Here is a 24875-nt window from a genome sequence, read left to right as displayed (position 1 = left end):
CAGTAGCACCACCACAGACCAAATTGGCCAAATCCTAAACAACATAGCTGTTACTGTGTCTGCGGCAGGTGGTGAGGGAACCAACAAGAGGGAAATACTTGACTACATCCTCACCAATCTGCCTGCCACAGATGCATCTGTCCATGACCGTATTGGTAGGAGTGACCACCGCACAGTCATTGTGGAGACAAAGTCCCGACTTCACATTGAGGATACCCTCCATCGTGTTTTGGAGCTCTACCACCGTGCTAAATGGGATAGATTTCGAACAGATCCAGCAACTCAAAACTGGGCAACCATGAGGTGCTGTGGGCCATCAGCAGCAGCAGGATTGTACTCTACCATAATCTGTCACCTCATGGCCTGGCATATCTCCCACTCTACCATTACCACCAAGCCAAGGGATCAACCCTGATTCAATGAAGAGTGCAGGAGGGCATGCCAGAGCAGCACCAGGCATACCTAAGAACAAAGTGTCAACCTGTAGACTGTTGGGGCGGTAATTGGCTGGGTTAGATTTGTCCTGCTTTTTGTGTGCAGGACATACCTGAGCAATTGTCCACATTGTCAGGTAGATGCCAATGTTTGTAGCTGTACTGGAACAGGTTGGCTAGTGGTGTGTTAAGTTCTGGAGCACAAGTCTTCAGTACTACCGCTGGAATGTTGTCAGGGCCCATAGCCCTTGCAGTATCCAATGTCTTTAGCTGTTTCTTGATATCACTTGGGTGAAGTGAATTAACTGAAGACTGGCATCTGTGATGTTGGGGAACTCAAGAGGAGGCTGAGATGAATCATCCACTCGGCACAATACAGGACGACTTGCAGGCCAAACAGCATAAGCAGCAAGTGATAGGCAGAGCCAAGCGAATCCACACCAAAAGATCAGATCGAAGCTCTGCAGTCCTGCCACATCTAGCCGTGAATGGTGGTGGACAATTAAACAACTCACTGGAGGAGGAGGCTGCACAAATATTCCATCCTCAATGATGGGGGAGCCTAGCACATCAGTGCAAAAGATAAGGCTGAAGCAGTCGCAACAATTTTTAGCCAGATGTGTCGAGTGGATGAACCATCTCGGCCTCCTCCGGAGGTCCTCAGCATCACAGATGCCAGTCTTCAGTCAATTCAATTCACTTCATGTGATATCAAGAAATGGCTGAAGGCACTGGATACTGCAAAGGCTATGGGCTCTGACAATATTCTGGCAATTGTGCTGAAGACTTGTGCTCCAGAACTTGCCATGCCCCTCGCTAAGCTGTTCCAGTACAGCTACAACTTTGGCATCTATCCAGCAATGTGGAAAATTGCCCAGGTATGTCCTGTACACAAAAAGGACAAATCCAACCTGGCCAGTTACTGCCCCATCAATCTACTCTCAATCATTAGTCAAGTGATGGCACTTGCTTAGCAATAACCTGCTCACTGACGCTCAATTTGGGTTCTGCGAGGGTCATTCAGCTCCTGACCTCATTACAGCCTTGGTCCAAACATGAACAAAAGAGCTGACTTCCAGAGGTGAGGTGAGAGTGACTGCCCTTGACATCAAGGCAGCATTTGACCGAGTTTGGCATCAAAGAGCCCTAGCAAAACTCGAGTCAATGGGAAACAGGGGAAACTCTCCACTGGTTGGAATCATACTTAGCACAAAAAAAGATGGTTGTGGTGGTTGGAAATCAATCATCTCAGTTCCAGGACATCACTGCCAGAGTTCCTCGGGGTAGTGTCCTCGGCCCAACCACCTTCAACTGCTTCATCAATAACTTTCCTTCCATCATAAGGTCAGAAGTGGGATGTTCGCTGATGATTGTACAATGTTCAGCACTATTCGTGGCAATTCAGGTACTGAAATAGTCCATGTCCAAATGTAGCAAGACCTGGACAATATCCAGGCTTGAACTGGCAAGTGGCAAGTGACATTTGTGCCACACAAGTGCCAGGCAATGACCATCTCCAACAAGAGGGAATCTAACCATCGTCACTTGACATTCAATGGCATTACCATCACTGAATCCCCCACTATCAAATCCTGGGAGTTACCCTTGACCAGAAAGTGAACTGCATTTGCTGTATAAGTACTGTGGCTACAAGAGCAGGTCAGGGGCCAGGAATTCTGTGGCAAGGAATACGCCTCCTGACTCCCCAAAGCCTGTCCACCATCTACAAGGCAGAAGTCACGGATGTGATGGAATACACTTGCCTGGATGAGTGCAGCTCCAAAAATACTCAAGAAGTTTGACACCATCCAGGACAAAGCAGTCCACTTGATTGGCACCCCTTCCATAAACATTCACTCCCACTACCACCGTGGAGCAGTGTGTACCATCTACAAGATGCACTGCAGGAATTCACCGAGGCTCATTAGGCAGCACCTTCCAAACCCATGACTGCTACCTTCTAGAAGGACAATGGCAGCAGACACACGGGTACACCCCCACCTGTAAGTTCCCCTCCAAGCCACTCACCATCCTGACTTGGAAATATATCGCTGTTCCTTCACTGTCGCTGGGTCAAAATCCTGGAACTCCCTCCCTCACAGGTTGTGGTTGTACCTACACCACAGGGACTACAGCAGTTCAAGGAGGCAGTTCACCACCACCTCAGGGGCATTTAGGGACAGGCAATAAATGGTGCCTAGGCAGTGATGCCCACATCCCGTAAATGAATTTTAAAAAATAATGTGCATCATTGTGTGGTTTATTCATCAATTCCTTTGTTTTCCCTCTCTCATATGTGTATGGGCTGGTAAAGTAGCAGACTTATGTAGCTCCTGAAACTTCTGTTAACTTATTTCATTTGTTTACAAAACATTCATACTTTTCCTAACAACTCACAGGAATGCCGACTATCTAAAGAGGTATCGACAGAGTGACAGTTTCAGTTGATTATTGTTGTAGAATCATAGAATTGTGTCAGAACAGAAGAAGGCCATCCATCCTGTTGTGCCCATGCTGGTTCTCCTTAAGAGCTAGTCCAACTACCCTGCCTTTTCCCCTTAGCCCTGCACTTTTTCTCTTCAGATCACTATCCAACTTCATGTTGAAAGCCACAATTGAATCCGTGTCTATCATCGTCTCAGGAAGTGCATTCCAGATCTTAACCACTTGCTGCAGAAAAATGTTTTTCCTCATGTTGCCTCTGGTTCTTTTTCCAATCACCCTAAAAACAATATTGTTTGGTTCTTGACCCTTCTTCCAATAGGAACAGTTTCTCCCCATCTACTCTGTCCAGACCCTACATGAGTTTGGACACGTTTATCAAATATTCACTCAATCTTCTCTAAGGAGATCAGTCCCAGCTTCGCCAATCCAACGATGTAGATGAAGTCACTCATCCCTGAAATTCTCATAAAATATTTCTGTGCCTTCTTCAATACTTTCACATCCTTCCTAAAGTATGGTGCCCAGAACTGAACACAGTACTCCAGTTGAGGCTGAGCCATTGTTATATAAAGGTTCACCATAACTTTCTTGTTTTTGTACTCTATCCTCTATTTATGAAGCCCAAAATCCAAGTCCCTCTGTTCCTGTACCCACTTTTGAATTGTATCCTTTATTTTATACCGTATTACCTTTCCACTTTCTTCCTAGCAAAATGTATCTCTTCACAATTCTCTGCATTAAATTTCATCTACCACATGTCTGCCCCTTCCAAGAGGCTATCTACGTTCTCTTGAAGTCTATCACAATCCTTCTCACAATTCACAACGCTTCCAAGTTTCTGTCATCTGCAAATTTTGAAATTGTGCCCTGTACCCAAGACTAGGTTATTAATGTGGATCAAGAAAAGAGGTGGTCCTAATACCAACCTTTGGGAAACACCACTATAAACCTTTGTTATGGCCAGGATGGGAGGAATGCACAGTTGATCTACTACTCCACAGGTTGCACCATTAGTTTAAAAATTTGATTCGCTCACCAAAACGGCCAATCATTTACTTTTGCTCCTGTTGCCCAGAAAAATGGACTTTAACCAGGTTTCTTTCAACAAAAAACAAACTTATTAGTAAACCAGTCTCATCGAATAGGAAGGCAAGGCTTGCTAACTTACAGTAAGGATATATGAAAGTATACTAATTACTCTTTTGAGATACCCTAAGACAGACAGACAGACACACACACCCCAAAAAAAAAAGAGCAATTATGTCAAAGGTTAAAAGTCAATGGTTCAAGGGAAAAGGAAAGATGGTGGAGTCCTTGAAATGGCGTCCGGGTTATATGAAACAAAAACAGAATTACCTGGAAAAACTCAGCAGGTCTGGCAGCATCGGTGGAGAAGAAAAGAGTTGACGTTTCGAGTCCTCCGCTGATGCTGCCAGACCTGCTGAGTTTTTTCCAGGTAATTCTGTTTTTGTTTTGGATTTCCAGCATCCGCAGTAGTTTTTTGTTTTTATCCGGGTTATATGGTTGGTTTCTCAGCACTGATCTGCGAAACAGTCGATGACTCTTGCACTGCTTTTCAGACGGACTCAAGGAATACTTGCAGGTACTCTGTTCCAGCACATAGCAACTTAGGAGCAGCTTAAATTCACTTCCAGCTGTGGACTGGCTCTGAACTGCAAAGAGGCTACCGCCTTCCTTTCACAGGCAGTTGGTCTTTTCTCTTATCAAAGAAAAAGCAAAACCAACTTTTAAACAGTTTTTCTAGGCATGTTTTTTTTTCAGATCCCTTTTGTACACAGTCCATCGGGGTCATGCTAGCTTTCCTTAATTAATCCACATTTTGAGTAAAAGAGAAATTACAGCACAGAAAGATGCCATTTCACTGGTCAAGTTCATGCCAGCTCCTGAGAGCAATCAGTCCCATTCCCCCGCTCTATCCTATTGCCCTGCAAGTTATTTCCCTCAAGTTGCATCCAATTTCCTTTTGAAGTAAATCATTGTTTCTGCTTCCACCACCCTCATAGACAGCAAGTTCCAGGTCATTACCACCCACAGCATAAAAAAAGTTCTTCCTCACATTTCCCCTGCGTTTCTTGCTCAAAACTTTAAATCTGTGTTCCCTAGTCCTTGTGCCATCAACTAATGGGAACAACTTTTCTTTGTTTACCTCATCTAAACTTGTCATAATCTTGTACACCTCTACAAATCTCTCCTCAATCTCCTTTGCTCTGCAGAGGACAACCCCAACTTTGCCAATGTAATCTTGTGGTTAAAATCTCTCAACCCTGGAGCCAGTCTGGTAAATATCCTCTGCACACTCTCAAGGACCCTCACATCCTTCCTAAAGTGTAGTGACCAGAATTGAATGCAATACGCTAGTTGTGGCCTAACGAGAGCAGTATAACAGTTCAGCATAACTTCCATGATTTTATACTCAATACCTCTATTCATGTAGTCCAAGATCCATTTGTCCAAGTGACTGTTACTTCTGTCCCGAATTATTGTTTCGAGAAGTTTTCTTTTATCCTTATACCCTTTTTTGAACAAAGGTGTAACACTTGCAATCTCCAGTCTTCTGGTGCCACCTGCGTATTTGAGGAGGATTGGAAGATTATGGCCAGAGCCTCTGCAATTTCAACCCTTACTTCCCTCAGCCTCCTTGGATGTATCCCATCCGCTCCTGGTGACTAATTAGCTTTAAGTACAATCAATCTTTCTAATACCTCCACTTTGGCAGAATTGTTTAGGAGCGGGCGGGTGGAGGCGTGCCTCCGATCGGCGCCCCCAATTGGGGACACACTGCCATTTTACGCGGGAGGAGCAATTAAGGCCCACCCAGTGTGACGTCCACAAGGAAGCGCAATGCGCTCCCTGTGCGGGCAGCAGTGGGTGGGGGGAGTCCCTAAACTGCATGCGTGTGAAAGAGCACACTCATCTCCTTGAGGCTAAGTGCTGCCTCAGGGAGATCAGCGCCAAATTTAAAAATAATAGAATATATAGAATAGAATAATAAAAACAATAGAAAAAAAATCCCCCTGACATGTCCCCTCATGTAACAGTGTGGACATGTCCATTACTTTCATTAACACTTTTATTAAAAATTTAAAAACCTTCATGAAACCTTATCCCGCCCGTGCATGAGGTTTCATGCTGTTTCCAATGCCCGCCAGGGCTCCTGGCCTGCCCATTAAGGTTGGACGGGCAGGTCCATTAAGTACTTTAATTACTTTGTCAATGGCCTCAATTGGCCATTGACAGGTCGGCGGGCGCACAGCTGACTCTGCTGAGCCCCCGCCCACCTGAAAATTGAAATGAGGTGGGATGACGTTGGGAGTTCCGCCCGACATCATTCCATGTCATTTTATGCGTCGGTGAGTGGGCCCTGCCCCCACTTGCCGACCGGGAAATCCTGGCCTTTATCAATTTTTAGCCCATCCAGTGTTTTACCTACCTCCTCGTTCACTACAATTTTGACAGTTTCTTCTTCCTTGGTAAAGACAGATGCAAAGTAGTCAATTAGTACCTCAGCCATGTCCCCTGCCTCCATGCGTAAATCACCTTTATAGTCCCTATTGACCCTACTTCTCCTTTAACTGTGCTTTTACTATTTATATGCCCTTAGAAGATTTTTGGATTTTTTTTTGTTGGGCTTGCAGTATCTTCTCATACTCTCTCTTTGTTGCTCTTTTCACTTTTGTCTGAACTTTCAATATTCAGCGTGTATTATTAACCTGACATCTGTCACAGGCATTCTTTTTCTGCTTCATCTCACTCTCCATCTCTTCTATCATTCAGGCAGCTCTCACTTTGTTTGACCTAACTTCACCCATTATTATAACATACCTTGATTGTACCCAAACTATCTCCTCTTTAAAGGCAACCCATAGTTCACTCACAGTTTTAACTGCCAGTCTTTGACTTCAATTTACCTGGACTAAATCCGTTCTCATCCCATTGAAATTGGACCTTCCCCAATTTACTATTTCTACTCTGGGTTGCACCTTGTCCTTTTTCATAGCTAATCTAAACCTTATGGTGCTACGATCACGACCCTTAAATATTCCTCGACTGACATTTGATCCACTTGTCCCACCTCATTCTGCAGAACCAGATCCAACATGCCCCCTTCAATTGGAAACATACTGATGTAGAAACTTCTCCTAAATGCACTTTAGAGGTTCTTACCCCTTCTCTGCACTTTGTTTCTTTAACGGTGTTAGTCAGTCATAAACAAGTTGCCTGCTCAAGTTGCAAAATTAGTTAATTAGGTGGTTAGTTAAAACTGGTAGCTACTGTCAACAGGGAGTGGCTCAGCTCTTTAGAATTTTTGCAAGTATAAATACAGAGGCATTTGCTAATGCTCAAAGTAGCACAGCAGCTAGTTCTATGAAGCAAATGGAATGTTGGCCTTTATTTCAAAGGGAATGGAGTATAAAAATAGGGAAGTCTTGCTAAAACTAAACAAGGCACTAGTTAGACCACACCTAGAATACTGTGAACAGTTTTGGTCCCCTTATCCAAGGAAAAGTATACTGGCATTGGAGGCAGTCCAGAGAAGGTTCACTAGGTTGAGCCTGGGGATGGAGGGATTTTCTTATGAGGAGAGGTTGAGTCGGTTGGGCCTATACTCATTGGAGTTTAGAAGAATGAGGGGTGACCTTATTGAAACATATAAGATTCTTAGGGGGCTTGACAGGGTAGATGCTGAGAGGTTGTTTCCCATTGTGGGAGAGTCTAGGACCAGAGGGTATAATCTCAGAGTAAGGGGGTGCCCACTTAATAAAACAGAGATGAGGAGGAATTTCTTCTCTCAGAGGGTAGTGAATCTGTGGAATTCTTTACTGCAGTGGGCTGTAGAGGCTGGATCGTTAAGACTATTCAAGGCTGAGATAGACAAATTTTTAATCAGTCAGGGAATCAAGTGTTATGGGGAAAAGGCAGGAAAGTGGAGTTGAGGATTATCAGGTCAGCCATGATCTCACTGAATGCGGAGCAGACTCGATAGGCCAAATGGCCTACTTCTGCTCCTACATCTTATGGAGAAGACATACATGTCAAGGGTATATGTAAAGTCACGTACATTATGGAGGTCAAACAGAGAGATTACCCTTGATGGTAGTAGCAGGGGTGGGACCTAGTCTCCTCGGATGAAACTGGCTGAAAGAAATTAAATTGGAATGGGCTGAAATCTTCCAACTGAGAACTAATGATTTATCACAGCTATTACAAAAATATGCCTCCGTTTTCAAGGAAGAACAAGCAAAAATTCATGTAGATCCACAGGCAACATCAAGATTCATTATGGGCCAGACCAGTACCTTACCCAATGTGGGATAAGGCAAATGCTGAACTGGACAGGTTAGAAAAACTGGGAGTGATACAACCAGTACAATTTTTGGCGTGGGCAGTTTCAATTGTACCTGTTCTCAAACCTGACAAAAGCATCAGAATACAAATTAACAATTAACAAAGTGGCAAAACTGGATTGACAACCCATACCTAAAATAGAAGGTTCATACACTAAACTGGCAGGTGGAAAGGCCTACACAAAGTTAGATATGAGTCACGCCTACTAGCAATTGGAATTAGAGAAGGCATCCCGGATGTTTGTCACCATAAGTACACACAAGAGATTGTATCTTTAAAAAGGCAAAATACTGTGGATGCTGGAAATCTGAAACAAAAACAAAAAATGCTGGAAAAACTCAGCAGGTCTGACAGCATCTGTGGAGAGGAAGACAGAGTTAATGTTTCAAGTCCATATGAAGTAGAGTCATATGGATTCAACGTTAACTGTCTTTCTCGCCACAGATGCTGTCAGACTGCTGAGTTTTTCCAGCATTTTTTTGTTATTGTATCAATATACCCTTTCACCATTTGGTGTGTCTTCTGCTTGCACCATATTCCAAAGAACCATGGAAAATTTACTACAGGAATTGCCCCATGTGGTAGTTTATTTGGATGATGTTCTCATTACTGGACTCACTGAAAAGGAACATTTGAAGAACTTGGGAAGAAGTTCTGAAATGTTTTTCGCAGGTTGGAGTGAGATTGAGAAAGGGAAAGTGAACATTCCAGGCAAAAGAGGTAACTTATTTAGGTCACAAGGTAGATTCACAAGGTTTTCATCCAGTTGAAGAAAAAAACGGAAGCCATTAAAGAAGCCCCAGCACTAAAGAATACATCCAAACTGAAATCATTCTTGGGGATGATCAATTACTATGGATGCTTTCTGCCTAATTTGTCAACAGAACTGGCACTACTCTATTACTTGCTCCAGCAAAACCAGAGATGGTCATGGCAAACACCACAAGAAGGAGCTTTCAAAATTGTGAAAAAGTTGCTACAATCTTCTACACTGCTTGTACATTTTGACCCAAAGAAAGAGTTGATATTAATGTGTGACGCATCACCATATGGAGTGGAAGCAGTGCTTTCCCATCAAATGGATGATGGATCAGAACGACCTACAGGATGTGTGTCAAGAACACTCAGTACTGCAGAGAAAAAGTACTCTCAAATTGAAAAAGAAGGCCTGGCAATCATTTTCGGTGTTAAAAAGTTTAATCAATATGTATATGGTCGTCATTTTACTATCATTACGGACCACAAGCCATTATTAAGGCTATTTGGTGAAGATAAGGTTATACCCCCTATAGCCTCAGCAAGAGTTCAAAGATGGGCATTGATCTTAGCAGTGTATGAGTATACTTTTATTCATAGACCCAGAAGTCAACTTGCAAATGCAGATGCACTCAGTTGTTTACCCTTGCAAGTAAAAGATGAGGATGTTCCAATTCCTCAGGAATTCATTTTGTTGGTGAGATTCCTGGACTCATTACCGATATGTGCTAAACAAATTAAAGATTGGACGAACCGACACCCAGTCTTATTCAAAATGAGGAATCAAGTTCTTTACGGTTGGTCACAAACACAAGAGTCTGATGAAATGAAACGATATGTCCAGAGAAGATATGAGAGAACCAGAAAAGAAGGTATCTTATTGTGGGGAGCTCGGGTGATTGTTCCTCTACAAGGACGAAAGCCATTGTTTTCTGAACTTCACAGTGCTCATCCCAGAATTTCCAAAATGAAGGCAATAGCACATAGCTATATGTGGTGGCCAGGAATGGATGGAGAAATAGAAACCTTAGTGAGAAGTTGTATGCAGTGTCAACAAGTGCAAAAATTACCTGGAATAGCTCTGTTACACCCCTGGGAGTGGCCAGCAAGGCCATGGGTACGACGACACATCAGCTTTGTGGGAACTTTTATGGGAACAATGTTTCTACTTATCATAGGCGCCATTCAAAATGGATGGAAATATACAAAGTGAGGTCACCCACATGTTCAGCGACAGATAAGCTATGACAAAGCTTTGCCATAAATGAATTACCTAAAGTGCTAGTATCAGATAATGGAACAGTATTCACAAGTGCTGAATTTAACCGATTTATAAGCCTCAATGGTATTGTTCATGTGAAAACAGTTCCATACCACCCTTCTTCACACGGACGCGGCGAGAGAGCAGTTCAGATGTTCAAATCTGGTATGAAGAAATTATCTGGGGATTTGATAGCAATTAAACTGGCATGTTTTCTTTTCCATTATCGAGCCACTCCCTGTTCAACAACAGGTGTCAGACCTGTGGAATTGTTGATGAAGCACCGTCTCCGATCGAGACTGAGCCTAATCATGCCAAACTTGAGGGTGGGGGTGGAGGTAGAAGGATGGCAGGAAAGTCAGAAAATGGGACATGATTGTCACAGTTGGGACAGAACACTTAATGTAAGAGAGAAAGCATTTGTGAAAAATTTTAGAGAAGAACCAGCATGGTTGTTCGGTGAAATAAGTGCTGTAACCAGACCTCTTTCCTATCACATGAAAGTCAGAGATCGAATAAAAAGGACACGTGGATCACATACGAAGAGGAGAAACCAAATATCCAGAAGTGATTCCATCAATGCTCGAGACTGAATCAACAGTTCCCGTTGAAAGAACTCAGCCAAGTACAAATGTATTTGAAGGGCCGACTGTACCTGAAAGAGTCAAAGAAACAAATTTACAGGTATCTGCTGCAGAACCTGATGCTCAGACGACTTCAGTAAAGGAGACTCCAAAGCAAACTTCAGAAGCTCCAGAGCTGAGACGTTCTACACGCATAAAGACTGACTTTGTAGATAATTGATCTGGGTAAATAACTTGATACAGAAAAATTGTAAAATGTATTTTTCAGTACAGTGGGAGGAATTAGTAATCTGATATGTGATATACCTTTAAGACATGCATTGTAATGTGAGGTCACATGATCTTAATACCCAATAACAGAGGAGCGCAGGCTACCTCTCTGTGGGAGAGTCTTGAGTTAGTGACTGTGGAAGAATAAAATACATCTACAGGTCAACTAAGGGTTAAACAGTTAGCACCATAGTGGAATACTACAGCACAGTTCCCTCTTTTGTTCTAGCAGGTACACCTGCAGCTGCCAGCTAATTGAGCAGGAGGGGAGAAAGGGGAGTGTCATGGGCAGGCTTCCTGGAGTCCTTGAGACGGGGCTGGGATGTCTGCCCCCAACACAAGGAGACAGGATCAAGCAATGGTCATCTGTTCTCTAGAGTGTACACCCCCTAGCACTAAAGATAAGGTCAAGCATGGTTATCTATTCTCTGTCTCACTTTTTATTACTATGTGAGCTTCCCCCAATATCCTGTATAGTCATAAACTTAGAATAGACTAATTGTGTGACAATGATTCTCAATGTAATTGATCATTGAAAGTTAGACAGTCTTATCACCTTCAAGCTCTTTGATATGTACAACCTCTACTATAAATATATGTGTGCTCTGATGCTTCCTCAGAGTGTCAGCTAGCTCCATTGTATGCTGCTGGGCTCTCCGTGATATCACGATTTAATAAAGGCTTCCGAGACAAACCTCCTGGGTCTGAGTGTTCACTCCGTTTTCCGCGACAGTGACTGATGAGTGAAGACAGAGTTTTATGTTGTAAGCACACAAGTGTAGCTGTTGAGTTTAGTTTGTAAATAAACAGCTTGAGTTTATTCTAACAACGATCTCCTGATGTTCTCTGTCTCTGTACCAACTTGGTCATCCCGATACAAGCATGCAACCCGGATCCTTTAGCCTCAACAACCTAAGTGCACTGGATTGAACATTAGGTACTTGGAGGATAACTGCAGGGCTAGGGGATAGAATAGGAGAATGGGATGGCATGGACTTGATGGGTCGAATGGCTTTGTTTTGTGCCATAAGGAGTATGGTTTGCGAAAGCTGTGTTTTGCAGATACAAAATAACTGCTTTCATATTCTTCTTCCTAGGCAATTTTTCATTGCTTTTGTAGTTAACACACATTATTATAAGAAATGTAAGTGGTGGGAGCTCATAATTGAAGAGGAAGTGATGCCTCTTTAGAACTAAAACAAAAATTGCTGGAAAAACTCAGCAGTTCTGACAGGATCTGTGGAGAGAAAGACAGAGTCGATGTTTCCATTCCGTATGACTCTTCTTCAGAACTGAGTTTATCCAGCAATTTTTGTTTTTGTTTCAGATTTCCAGCATCCGCAGTATTTTGCTTTTCTCCTTTGAGCTAATAGGGTGAAATTTACTTTAGTCAAAATCGGTAACATCTTTAAACCCAAATGAGTTTCGTTTTCAATAATGAACTGCGGTAATACTTCGATAAAAGCAAAAAACTGCGGATGCTGGAAATCCAAAACAAAAATAAAAATACCTGGAAAAATTCAGTAGGTCTGGCAGCATCTGCGGAGAGGAACACAGTTAACGTTTCGAGTCTGTATGACTCTTCAACAGAACTAAGTAAAAATAGAAAAGAGGTAAAATATAAGCTGGTTTAAGGGAGGTGGGACAGGTAGAGCTGGATAGAGGGCCAGTGATAGGTGGAGATAGCTAAAAGATGTCATAGACAAAAGGACAAATAGGTGTTGAAGGTGGTGATATTATCTAAGGAATGTGCTAATTAAGGGTAGAAAGCAGGGAAAGCAAGGTACAGATAGCCCTAGTGGGGGTGGGGTTTCAATGGTGAAGGAATCGAAATAGGCTAAAAGGTAGAGATAAAACAATGGATGGAAATACATTTAAAAATAATGGAAATAGGTGGGAAAAGGAAAATCTATATAAATTATTGGAAAAAAAAGGAGGGGATCGGAAAGGGGGTGGGGATGGAGGAGAGAGTTCATGATCTAAAATTGTTGAACTCAATATTCAGTCCGGAAGGCTGTAAAGTGCCTAGTCAGAAGATGAGATGCTGTTCCTCCAGTTTGCGTTGAGCTTCACTGGAACAATGCAGCAGGCCAAGGATGGACATGTGGACATGAGAGCAGGGTGGAGTGTTGAAATGGCAAGCGACAGGGAGGTCTGGGTCATGCTTGCGGACAGACCTAAGGTGCTCTGCAAAGCGGTCACCCAGTCGGCGTTTGGTCTCTCCAATGTACAGGAAACTGCATTGGGAGCAACGAATGCAGTAGACTAAATTGAGGGAAGTGCAAGTGAAACGCTGCTTCACTTGAAAGGAGTGTTTGGACCCTTGGACGGTGAGGAGAGGGAAAGTAAAGGGGCATGTGTTCCACAGTTCTGCAGTTGCATGGGAAGGTGCCATGGGAGGGGGTTGAATTGTAGGGGCTGATGGAGGAGTGGACCAGGGTGTCCCAGAGGGAATGATCCCTGCGGAATGCCGCCGGGGGGGTGAAGGGAAGATATGTTTGGTGGTGGCATCATGCTGGAGTTGGCGGAAATGGTGGAGGATGATCCTTTGAATGCGGAGGCTGGTGAGGTGATAGGTGAGGACAAGGGGGACCCTATCATGGTTCTGGGAGGGAGAGGAAGGTGTGAGGGCGGATGCGCGGGAGATGGGCCGGACACGGTGGAGGGCTCTGTCAACCACCGTGGGTGGAAAACCTCGGTTAAGGAAGAAGGAAGACATGTCAGAGGAACTGTCTTTGAAACAAAAACAAAAATACCTAGAAAAACTCAGCAGGTCTGGCACCATCTGTGGAGAGGAACACAGTTAACGTTTCGAGTCCGAATGACCCTTCAACAGAACTAAGTTAAAATAGAAGAGTGGTGAAATATAAGTTGGTTTAAGGGGGGGGCGGGGTGGGACAAGTACAGCTGGATTGAGGGCCCAGTGATAGGTGGAGATAACCAAAAGATGTCACAGACAAAAGGACAAAGAGGTGTTGAAGGTGGTGATATTATCTAAGGAATGTGCCAATTAAGGGTAGAAAGCAGGACAAGCAAGGTACAGATAGTCCTAGTGGGGGTGGGGTGAAGGAATCAAAAAAGGCTAAAAGGTAGAGATAAAACAATGGAGGGAAATACATTTAAAAATAATGGAAATAGGTGGGAAACGAAAACTCTTTATAAATTATTGGTAAAAAAAGGGGATCGGAAAGGGGGTGGGGATGGAGAAGAGAGTTCATGATCTAAAATTATTGAACTCAATATTCAGTCCGGAAGGCTGTAAAGTGCCTAGTCGGAAGATGAGGTGCTGTTCCTCCAGTTTGCGTTGAGCTTCACTGGAACAATGCAGCAGGCCAAGGATGGACATGTGGGCATGAAAGCAGAGTGGAGTGTTGAAATGGCAAGCGACAGGGAGGTCTGGGTCATGCTTGCGGACAGACCGAAGGTGTTCTGCAAAGCAGTCACCCAGTCTGCGTTTGGTCTCTCCAATGTACAGGAAACCGCATTGGGAGCAGCGAATGCAGTAGACTAAATTGAGAGAAGGGCAAGTGAAAATCTGCTTCACTTGAAAGGAGTGTTTGGGCCCTTGGACGGTGAGGAGAGGGGAAGTAAAGGGGCAGGTGTTGCATCTTCTGCGGTTGCATGGGAAGGTGCTGTGGGAGGGGGTTGAGATGATCCCTTGAATACGGATGCTGGCGGGGGGTGATAAGTGAGGACAAGGGGGACCCTATCATTGTTCTGGGAGGGAGAGGAAGGTGTGAGGGCGGATGCGCGGGAGATGGGCCGGACACGGTTGCGGGCCCTGTCAACCACTGTGGGGGGAAAACCTCGGTTAAGGAAGAAGGAAGACATGTCAGAGGAACTGTCTTTGAAAGTGGCATCATCAGAACAGATGCGACGGAGGCGAAGGAACTGAGAGAATGGGATGGAGTCCTTACAGGAAGCGGGGTGTGAGGAGCTGTAGTCGAGGTAGCTGTAGTCCTCAGTGACTGTCTCCGTCTCTGACTTACCCCACGTGGATTTCAACTGAAGTTCCATCCCTCATGTTTCAAACCCACCCAGGATTACAGGTATCTCCGGGACATACAACGCTCCTCGGACTGCTGTTCTAGTCGCATTCTGAGATCCACACTCAGTGCCATGCGCCGCCATATGAACACACTCGACCTCTCCCTCCAGCAGCACCGCCACACCCTTTTTCTAAGCTGCGCGTGCCCCCAGTTTCATTTTATTGTTCGTCTCATCCGACGCCTCAACAAGAAACTTTTTCTCTTTCTTTCAGGTGCAAAGGAACGCAAGCTCCAACAACTCATCGACGCCAACACCCATCCAGGACCCTCCAACCCTGCCTGTCCGTCTATCCCCATCCCTTCTTCCAATCCCAGCCCCGGCCGTGTATTCACCATACCCCCTGACCTTCCCCTCTCCGATGCTGAACGTTCAGTGCTCAGCAAAGGACTTAGTTTCATACCCTTACGTCCTCATCTCAATGAATTTTGGGCTCGGCACAATGCTGAACTCTTCTTCCGCTGCCTTCGTCTCCGTGCTCACTTCTTTGGGCAGGAGTCCTCTCCCCGTTCAACGGATCCTTTTACCCGCCTACAATATTCTCCCTCTGGATTCTTACCTTCTCTTGATCTTTTCATTGAGCACTGTCGGTGTGACATTAGTTGTCTCAATCTCTCTGCTTCTCTCACCCACTCTCTCTGAACTTGCTGCACTCCGTTCTCAGGTCCAACCCTGACATTGTCATCAAACCTGCTGACAAGGGTGGTGCTATTGTTGTCTGGCGCACTGACCTCTACCTCGCAGAGGCTGAGCGTCAACTCGCAGACACTTCCTCCTACCTCCCCCTGGACCATGACCCCACCACTGAACATCAAGCCATTGTTTCCAGGACTGTTAGTGACCTCATCTCCTCTGGAGATCTTCCTTCCACAGCTTCCAACCTGATAGTCTCCCAACCTCGGACGGCCCGCTTCTACCTCCTACCCAAAATCCACAAACAGGACTGTCCCAGCAGACCGATCATGTCAGCCTGTTTCTGCCCCACGGAACTCATTTCTTGCTACCTTGACTCTATTCTCTCTTCCCTTGTCCAGTCCCTTCCCACCTACATCCGTGATTCCTCTGACACCCTACATCATATTAATAATTTCCAGTTCCCTGGCCCCAACCGTCTCCTCTTCACCATTGACGTCCAATCCCTCTACACCTCCATCCTCCACTGGGATGGTCTGATGGCTCTCCACTTCTTCCTCGAACGGAGGCCCAAACAATCCCCATCCATCACTACTGTCCTCCGTCTGGCTGAACTTGCTCTCACACTGAACAATTTCTCCTTAAACTTCTCTCACTTCCTCCAAATAAAAGGTGTGGCTATGGGTACCCGCATGGGCCCCAGTTATGCCTGTCTCTTTATGGGGTATGTGGAACATTCCATGTTCCAGTCCTACTCCATGCAACCGCAGAAGGTACAACACCTGCCCCTTTACTTCCCCACTGCTCACCGTCCAAGGGCCCAAACACTCCTTTCAAGTGAAGCAGCATTTCACTTGCACTTCCCTCAATTTAGTCTACTGCATTCGTTGCTCCCAATGCGGTTTCCTGTACATTGGAGAGACAAAACGCAGACTCGGTGACCGCTTTGTAGACCACCCTCGGTCTGTCCGCAAGCATGACCCAGACCTCCCTGTCGCTTGCCATTTCAACACTCCACCCTACTCTCATGCCCACATATCTGTCCTTGGCCTGCTGCATTGCTCCAGTGAAGCTCAATGTAAAGCGGAGGAACAGCACCTCATCTTCCAACCAAGCACTTTACAGCCTTCTGGACTGAATATTGAGTTCAACAATTTTAGATCATGAACTGTCTCCTCCATCCCCACCCCCTTTCCGAGCCCACCCCGTTTTTTTTCCAATAATTTATATAGATTTTTCTTTTCCCACCTATTTCCATTATTTTTAAATGTATTTCCATCCATTATTTTATCTATAACTTTTAGCCTTTTTCGATTCCTTCACCGCACCCCAACCCCAACCCCACTAGGGCTATCTGTACCTTGCTTTTTCTGCTTTCCACTCTTAATTAACACACTCCTTAGATAATAGCATCACCTTCAACACCTCTTTGTCCTTTCATCTATGACATCATTTGGTTGTCTCCACCTATCACTGGCCCTCTATCCAGCTCTTCTTGTCCCACCCCCTCTTAAACCAGTTTATATTTCACCTCTTTTCTACTTTTCCTTAGTTCTGTTGAAGAGTCATACTGACTAGAAACGTTAACTGTGCTCCTCTCAGCAGATGCTGCCAGACCTACCGAGTTTTTCCAGGTATTTTCATTTTTGTTTTGGATTTCCAGCCAGCATCCGCAGTATTTTGCTTTTATTTTTTCCCTCTCCGCAGATGCTGCCAGACCTGCTGAATTTTTCCAGGTATTTTTAAATACTTCGTTCCCTCCTCTCCACAGATCCGAGGATTCAAATAACCGGGGTTTAGTTGGCGCTGCGGAAGGAATTAAAGCGAAACCGTGAATACGCCCCTTTTCGGCTTCTCACCCAACATGGCGGACAGCGGAGCGGCAGCAAGCAGCGAGGACAACAAGCTGAGCAAAAAGTAGGTTGGCGCGCTTGCCGGCGCTCTTTCCGCCGTAACCGGAACGATAAATGGCTCCCGTTTCTTAGTCAGATACACCCCGGAGCCGTCCTAGCTGCTAACGAGCGAGGCCGAACGGTCTCCTCGCGTGCGCCTTTCTCTAATTCGTGCATTGCGTCAGTTTTCCGCGGAGCTTGCTGGGGTTTGTAGTTTTTTTACGGCAGTTGTGTGGCGAGAGTGACGTCCTGAAGAACTACGTGTCCTATGGTGCTTTGCGGCGTCGCAGCCCTTTTTTTTCGGCATCGCAGCCCTTTTTTTTCGGCATCGGCGAACCCTAACGCTTTTTCTTCTCTGCGCGTGAGGGTTTCTCGGAAAGGGCGCGTTTCCCGTAACGATGAGGGAGGGGTTTTCTGGAAACTGCAGCACCTCCTTGATCTATATCTTGGTCCCTGCGTTGGCTCTGGGTCAAAATCGAGGAGCTCCCTTCCTTTACAGCAATAGCTTCACGCCATGGTTTCAGAAGGCATCTCACTGCCACCGTTTCAGAGGCCGATGAGAGAGTGCTGCACCCGCAAAACGTCGTCATTTTCAAATAAAACATTAAACCCAAGGTCTGGTTTGTGTGAAATGGTTTGCTTCGTCAAGAGTCCCAGAAGTGTTAGTTTTGACACTCTGTAAAAGTGAACAATCTTGGGACAAGTGAATCCACGACTCTAAAACGGTTATAAGTCGTTTTCAACAGCTTTTACAGTTTTTCTGTCCTGCATGAAGAGTAAAAAAAACTAAATTCGCATCACAACCAAACATATTTGCCAAATTAACAATCGATGTCTTGCCCTAAACGAGGAGCCATTCTTACAAAGAATAATTAGCCCAATACAGGCACTCATTGTATTTGTTATAGATGTAAGTACTTTTACGATTTGCTTCATGTTATGCTTGTATGGAACAAGACTGCTGGGAGTTCTTTCTAAATATCTAATTTTGTTTGTATTTAACATTTAACTTCTAACTGAAATTTACTGTTTAAATTATAAATTTCAACCAGCCTTAAGCAGGGATATACAAGTTCTCTGCTGGAGAGCAGTTGAAGTTAGTTAATTCAGGAAACTAACTTAAACTGTTTTTCTGTACCTGGGGCTCAGCAAGCTCTTTAGTTTCAGAGCATATAAATAGGCGCCTCAGTGCAATTTAGCACTGAAGTGTGACTTTGAACAAGAGTGCTGGGAGTTGGGTGAGTGAGAAAGTTAGGGCACTGTAGGAATTGGTTCTTACTCTACTATAGGGGAAGAAGCTAGTTGGTGAGTATCTGGTAAGTGGTTAAGGTCTATTCTATTCCTAAGGTTTAAAATTGTTTACGAGCTGGTGGTAAGGTTAATAAAATGTATTTAAAAAAAAAAGGAACATAATTCATTGAATAAATAATTAAGTAGTTAATTAAAACACATTAATGATGGCAGGACAGGTGATGTGTAACAGCTTCAGCATGTGGGAGCTCCTGGATGCCACTGTGATCCAGAGCAAACACGTCTGCAGTAAGTGTTTGTGGCTCAAGGAACTTTGGCTTTGAGTTATTGACTGGAGGCCAAGCTGCAGACACTGTGATGCATCAGGGAGGGGGAATGTTACCTGGACGCATTGTACCTTCGGATAGGTTCTTCTGATTTGCTCAGTGGTCAGAGACAGGAGGATGTGACTGTGAGTGAGGCACATAAGGGGACCCAGAGTGCAGGAGCCTCTGCTTTTGCAGTTGTCCAACAGTGTTGCGATTCTTTCAGCTTGTTTGGATGAGAGTGGGGGTTGCAGGGTGGATGAACTGACTGACCATGGCACCGTGGCACAGGAAGCCTTTCAAGTGGGGGGAGAAAAAAGAAATGCAGTGTTAGTCGGGGACAGTATAGTGAGGGGGATTGACACTTGTCTCTGCATCAGAGAGCAAGAGCCCAGAAGGCTGAGTTGTCTGCCCATTGCCAGGGTTCAGGACATTTGCTCAGCACTGGAGAGGAACATGGAAAGGGAGGAGGAGGGTTCAGCTGTCATGGTCCATGTAGGTACCAACGACATAGGCAGGACAATGAAAGAGGTTCTGCGTAGATAATTTGGTGCCTAGCTCCTCAAACTAAGAAGCTGAACCTCAAAAGCAATAACTCTGGCTTATTACTTGGTCCACGTGTATATTGGCATAGGGCAAATAAGATTAGAGAAATGCGTGGCTGAAAGACTAGTGTGGTAGAACTGAGTTCCGGTTCGTGGGGCACTGGTACCACTACTGGGGAAAGAGGGGGCTGTACCATTGGGATGGCGTGCACTTGAACCGTGCTCTAGTGAGCCGTGTGACAAGGAAAGTAGAGAGGATTTTAAACTAAATAATGGGGGCGAGGAGCAAATTTGGGAACATGTAAATCAAAGAGTAGAGACAAGGCTAGTGATAAAGGAACTCACATGGGAAATGATAAATAGACCATGACAGGAAGGGATAGAGAGCACAAATCTAAGAGTAAATCAGCAGGTAAGGCTAGAGGTCACTAAAATAATAAAAGGACAAAACTGAAGTCTCAATCTGAACATATGTAGCATTCAAAATAAAATAAATGAACTTATAGCTCAAATAGAAATAAATAAGTATGATCTGATAGTCACTGCAGAGACATGGCTGCAGGATGATATAAATTGGGACCTTAATATTGAAGGGTACTTAACAGTTAGGAAGGACGGGGAGAAGGCGGGAGAATGGGGTTGAGAAACTTATCAGCCATGATTGAATGGCGGAGCAGACTCGATGGGCCGAATGGCCTAATTTCTGCTCCTATGTCTTATGGTCTTATGGGGATGACCATTTTTGAAAGGATGGGCCCCAAGCTCACAGCCCCATACCAAGTTGTAGCTGGATTCATCCATCTTCCTTTGTGGTTACGTGCAGGCTTTCTGGCAACTTTACTGTGCACCACGGAACTGAATGTGTACACCCATCAGCCTTCTGCTATAGCCTGGTTCTTTAAAGTCCTCACTTGACTTTTCTGTATCAGAAGTCGTATGTGGACTCGTCCTTCAGCGAACTGCACCTGCACTATCCTTTCCTCCTGTGTACTTGTGCCTGGTGTCTACAATGTACAGATTTCTCCTCTGAAGTATGCACAATGTCACTTGGTAGCTGCAAGTGTAAGATCAAGTACAAGATCATCTTCACTTTTTTTTCCTCTTGTTATAGAGTTGTTCTTCATACAATGTTTCTTGGTGGAAACATTTGGCTTTATTTACAAGACAGCAGTAGCAACGACAGGCTTTCAGCAAACTCCGTAACTAAGAAGTACTCTCCTCTGTAGGGGTTACCCACCCTGCTAACACATTTGTTTACACAGATCGTGTGATCTTACATCACAGGATTATTCTTAAAGCTACAGTCCAACATTTCCCAAAACTATAATTACTACACTTCTCTACTACAGTTCTGGGATATCTGGAATGAAAACAAGACAAGGGTTGGGTGTGGTGAGGAGAGAAGGGACTAAGTGTTTGCTTGTGAGCCAAGAGATATGGGATGAAGAAGAAGTGGTAAGAGAGAAGAAAGAATAGGTGTGCAGATACCTTCCTCATCAACCCCTCCAGTGCTGCCAGTGGCCATGGCCTCAACAATGCCCTTTTCCAGTGCTGTCTCAAAGGATGTTCAAACCTGCAGCTGCCCTTGTCCTCCCCCAGATCTTTGCTGCTGCCACTTGTTGTGCTTCACCTTTACCTGCAAGACAAAGAGGAATGTGCTAGTGAGTGTCCTGGAGTATGTTTGGTTGATGTGACTGTCATGCTTGAATAGCTGTTGTGTAAGTAAGAAGTTTTGAGTGTGATTCTTGCTTTCCCACATCCTCTCACAGTTAGTATATATAGTATCAGGTTGAATACTGATTGATAGAGATTGTTGGCTGGTAGGTGGTGATAGAGGTGTGATGAATTGAACAGTAGATGTGGTCGTGGTGCATGTTATTTGAAGATTGAACTCGCGCACTAAAACCACTTGTATTAAATCATCAGACTTCTGCCTGCACTGCATCTATGCTTTTGAAGCTACTCTTCTGGCACTGACCTCCATAGACATAGAAACTAGGAGCAGGAGTAGGCCATTCGGTCCTTCGAGCCTGCTCTGCCTTTCAGTATGATCATGGCTGATCCTCTATCTCAACGCCATATTCCTGCTTTCTCTCCATACCCCTAGATGCCCCTAATATCCAAAAAATTATCAATTATAGAAACAAATTTAGAAACATCCACCATGGCCACTTCCCATTGCTCGCTGAGCATATGTCTGGATGGCTTCCAGCCCCTCCTACAGAAACAGGATGCCTCTCCATGTCTTGCATATAGGCTGTCAGTGCATTATCAGAAAATCTCAATGCACACTCTCTCGCAGGCTGAGCTGTCTTGACAAAAATCTTCAAAATCAGTTAACTTCTTGATACCATTTCGAGCAGCAACAACACACCTGCCCTTTAAGAGGTGCAGGCTACCTTTAAGTAGCAATAGTCATTTGTGATATCGGACCACCCGCTGATGCATGCAGCCAATGGACAGCATAAGTGGCCATCATGAAAATCAAGCTGCAGGAATACAACATATCGCCTGTAGCTCAATCCATGGGTTTGAGTTCACCATGATTGCCACGCCTGTTTTTGGATCTTATCCAATTTCCTTTCTACAAGACTAAACAGCTCCAAATTATTGGCAAAATGGCTTTTAATTTTTTTACAGCATTTCCTCCGATTGTGACCTTTATACAATGGACTGGATTCTGCTGTCAGCAGTGAACAAACAGCACCAGCTGTTCATTTCATTCACTTTTGCCCACAGACCTTCGGTGCAGATTTGCACATGAATCTGCTGTGGTTAGAAAGCCATTTCCGTACCTGAGCCTGTGCAAACAGGGCAAACTATGTTTCTCCTTAATCAATCCGTCTGAAGAATCATGAATGAGCAGTGCAGAGTCTGTACCAGGAAGTGTATGAATATCAGAAAGCCAAGAGAAGGAGACGGGTAGGGAACAGAAAAAAATTACAATAAGTAATTAAAATCTGAAAGACTGAGGTTTTTTAAAAAATTCATTTATGGGATGTGGGCATCGCTGGCTAGGCCAGCATTTATTGCCCACCCCTAAAAGCCCTCGAGCTACAACACTGGCATTTATCCAGCAAAATGGAAAAGTTGCCCAGATATGTGGTGAGCTGCCTTCTTGAATCACTGCAGTCCCTGTGGTGTAGGTACACCCACAGTGCTGTTAGGGAGAGAGTTCCAGGATTTTGACAGTGGAGGAACGGGGATATATTTCCAAGTCAGGATGGTGAGTGACTTGGAGGGGAACTTCCAGGCGGTGGTATTCCTATGTGTCTGATACCATTGGGGGGCGGGGGGGTGGAGAAATGGTGCATGGTAATCAGCAGGAGGTTTCCTTGCCCTTGTTTGACCTGATGCCATGATGCTTCATGGGGCCTGGAGTCGATGTTGAGGACACCCAGGGCAACTCCCTCCTGAATTTATAGCACTGCGCCACCACTATGCCAGTGGTGATAGTGGTGTCTGGGACATTGTCTGTAAGGTATGATTCCAGGAGAATGAGTATGTCAGGATGTTGCTTGACTCGTCTGTGAGACACACCTCCCAATTTTGGTACAGGCCTCCCGATGTTTGTAAGGAGGATTTTGCAGGGCCGACAGGGCTGAGTTTGCCGTTGTTGTTTCCAGTGCCCAGGTCAACTCCAGGTGGTCCTTCTGGTTTTATTCCTTGTTGACTTTTTAGCAGTTTGAAACAACTGCGTGGCTTTCTAGGCCATTTCAGGAGGCATAGAAGTGTCAACCACATTGCTGTGTGTCTGGAGTCACATGTAGGCCAGAGCAAGTAAGGCCGCCAGATTTCATAAGTCCGTTAGTGAACCAGATGGGTTTTTATGACAATCAACATGACATCATTCGAGTTCTAGTTCCATTTTTTTTATTGAATTCCACCATCTGACATGGTGGGTGTCAAACCTGGGTCCCTAGAGTATTGGTGGGTCTCTGAATTACTAGTCCAGTGACAATACTACTACGCCACCCCCTTCCCAAAAGTCCACACTCATAATGCTCAGTGCTAGAATGGTGGTTTGGCAGTAATTCAGACTTCCCATGCCATTAAAATGGCACTAACACTCAAATGGAAAAGCCCTAATTTTTTTCTGCCAAGTTTGATCTGTATCTAAGTGGTAAATAGAGCAACTTCACATTTTTCCATGTATTTCCTCATGAGGTAGGAGCAGAGTAACTTGGACAGCAGCTTCATGATTTGAACATTTGACTGTGCATGTGGACTTGCTGGAATTTTCTGTCAGCTATATTGTTTAATAATGGTGAGCGCTGGTTACCTCTTCGCTATTTCTGCAGAAAATTCTGGCCCATTCTTCAACCTGACAACTAGTAAAAGATACCCGTGTTTCTTTTTCCTAACTTTTACAGCGAAATCTGTTTTACTGAACAAATTGAAGTTCTATCTTTTATATCTTTCTTCTCTTTAACCTACAATATCTTAATAACAGCAGAAAACAATGGTTTGAATCAGAGTTTAGAGGCTTACTTTTACTGTAATTGGATTTGAGCAAATTAACTGTGCTGATTGAGCTTTAATTGTCTGATTCTATCTATTTTGTCTTTGACTAGGTGTTAAGTGCTTTGTAAATGGGACAGCCTACTGTGACAGTGCATTATGATGACCAGCTGTCTCCATAGGCTTCTTGGGCTGCAGGTCAGGGGTCACTGGGGAAAGGTGCCAAAACAGAGCCTTACTTCCTTCACTCCTCTTCTCCTCCAGAAGAGATTGCATAATGAAAAAAGGTTGGTGGTGCTATGTTTCATATTTAGACATTCTAAGTTTGTTCACATACCCAACCTTTTTTCATCATAAATGAGCATTTGAATTGATCTGAACAAGAGTAGAATACCTCATTGACATGTTGAAATAGAGTAAAAACTGGTAATTTTTGATACTGTGGAACTCCCCCTCATTTTCAAAAGAGCTGGACTGCATCAGCACCTCCTTACCTGTGCACAGATTGACGCCATTTTGAAGATAGCCAACTGTGCACTGACAGAAAGACTTACTATCATAAAAACCCCACAGCGAATCTGGAGGGAAGTGGGATTAGTTCGGTTGTGAGGAACTGGAACAACA

The 24875-nt window shown here is 44.5% G+C and overlaps 1 protein-coding gene across 2 annotated transcripts in view; it reads left to right on the top strand.

The window, feature by feature from the left end:
- kars1 (lysyl-tRNA synthetase 1) overlaps positions 1-24875 on the top strand; it is a 531769-nt gene that overhangs the window by 476785 nt on the left and 30109 nt on the right. Inside the window, exons 1-3 of one of the 2 annotated variants that reach the window (XM_078544511.1) lie at positions 17348-17431; positions 17569-17714; positions 24365-24538. In XM_078544511.1, coding sequence (XP_078400637.1) covers positions 24411-24538 — 128 coding nt within the window. In that variant the 5' untranslated portion in view covers positions 17348-17431; positions 17569-17714; positions 24365-24410. Of the gene's footprint in view, positions 1-17347; positions 17432-17568; positions 17715-24364; positions 24539-24875 lie in introns of those variants that run through there. The other variant, XM_078544510.1, reaches the window with a different exon arrangement.

The sequence above is a fragment of the Cetorhinus maximus genome, chromosome 6 (genome assembly GCF_964194155.1).
Source record: "Cetorhinus maximus chromosome 6, sCetMax3.hap1.1, whole genome shotgun sequence".
NCBI classification, from domain to species: Eukaryota; Metazoa; Chordata; class Chondrichthyes; order Lamniformes; family Cetorhinidae; genus Cetorhinus; species Cetorhinus maximus.
Note: the sequence above shows the minus strand (reverse complement) of the source record. Positions and strands in the feature narration are given on the sequence as shown.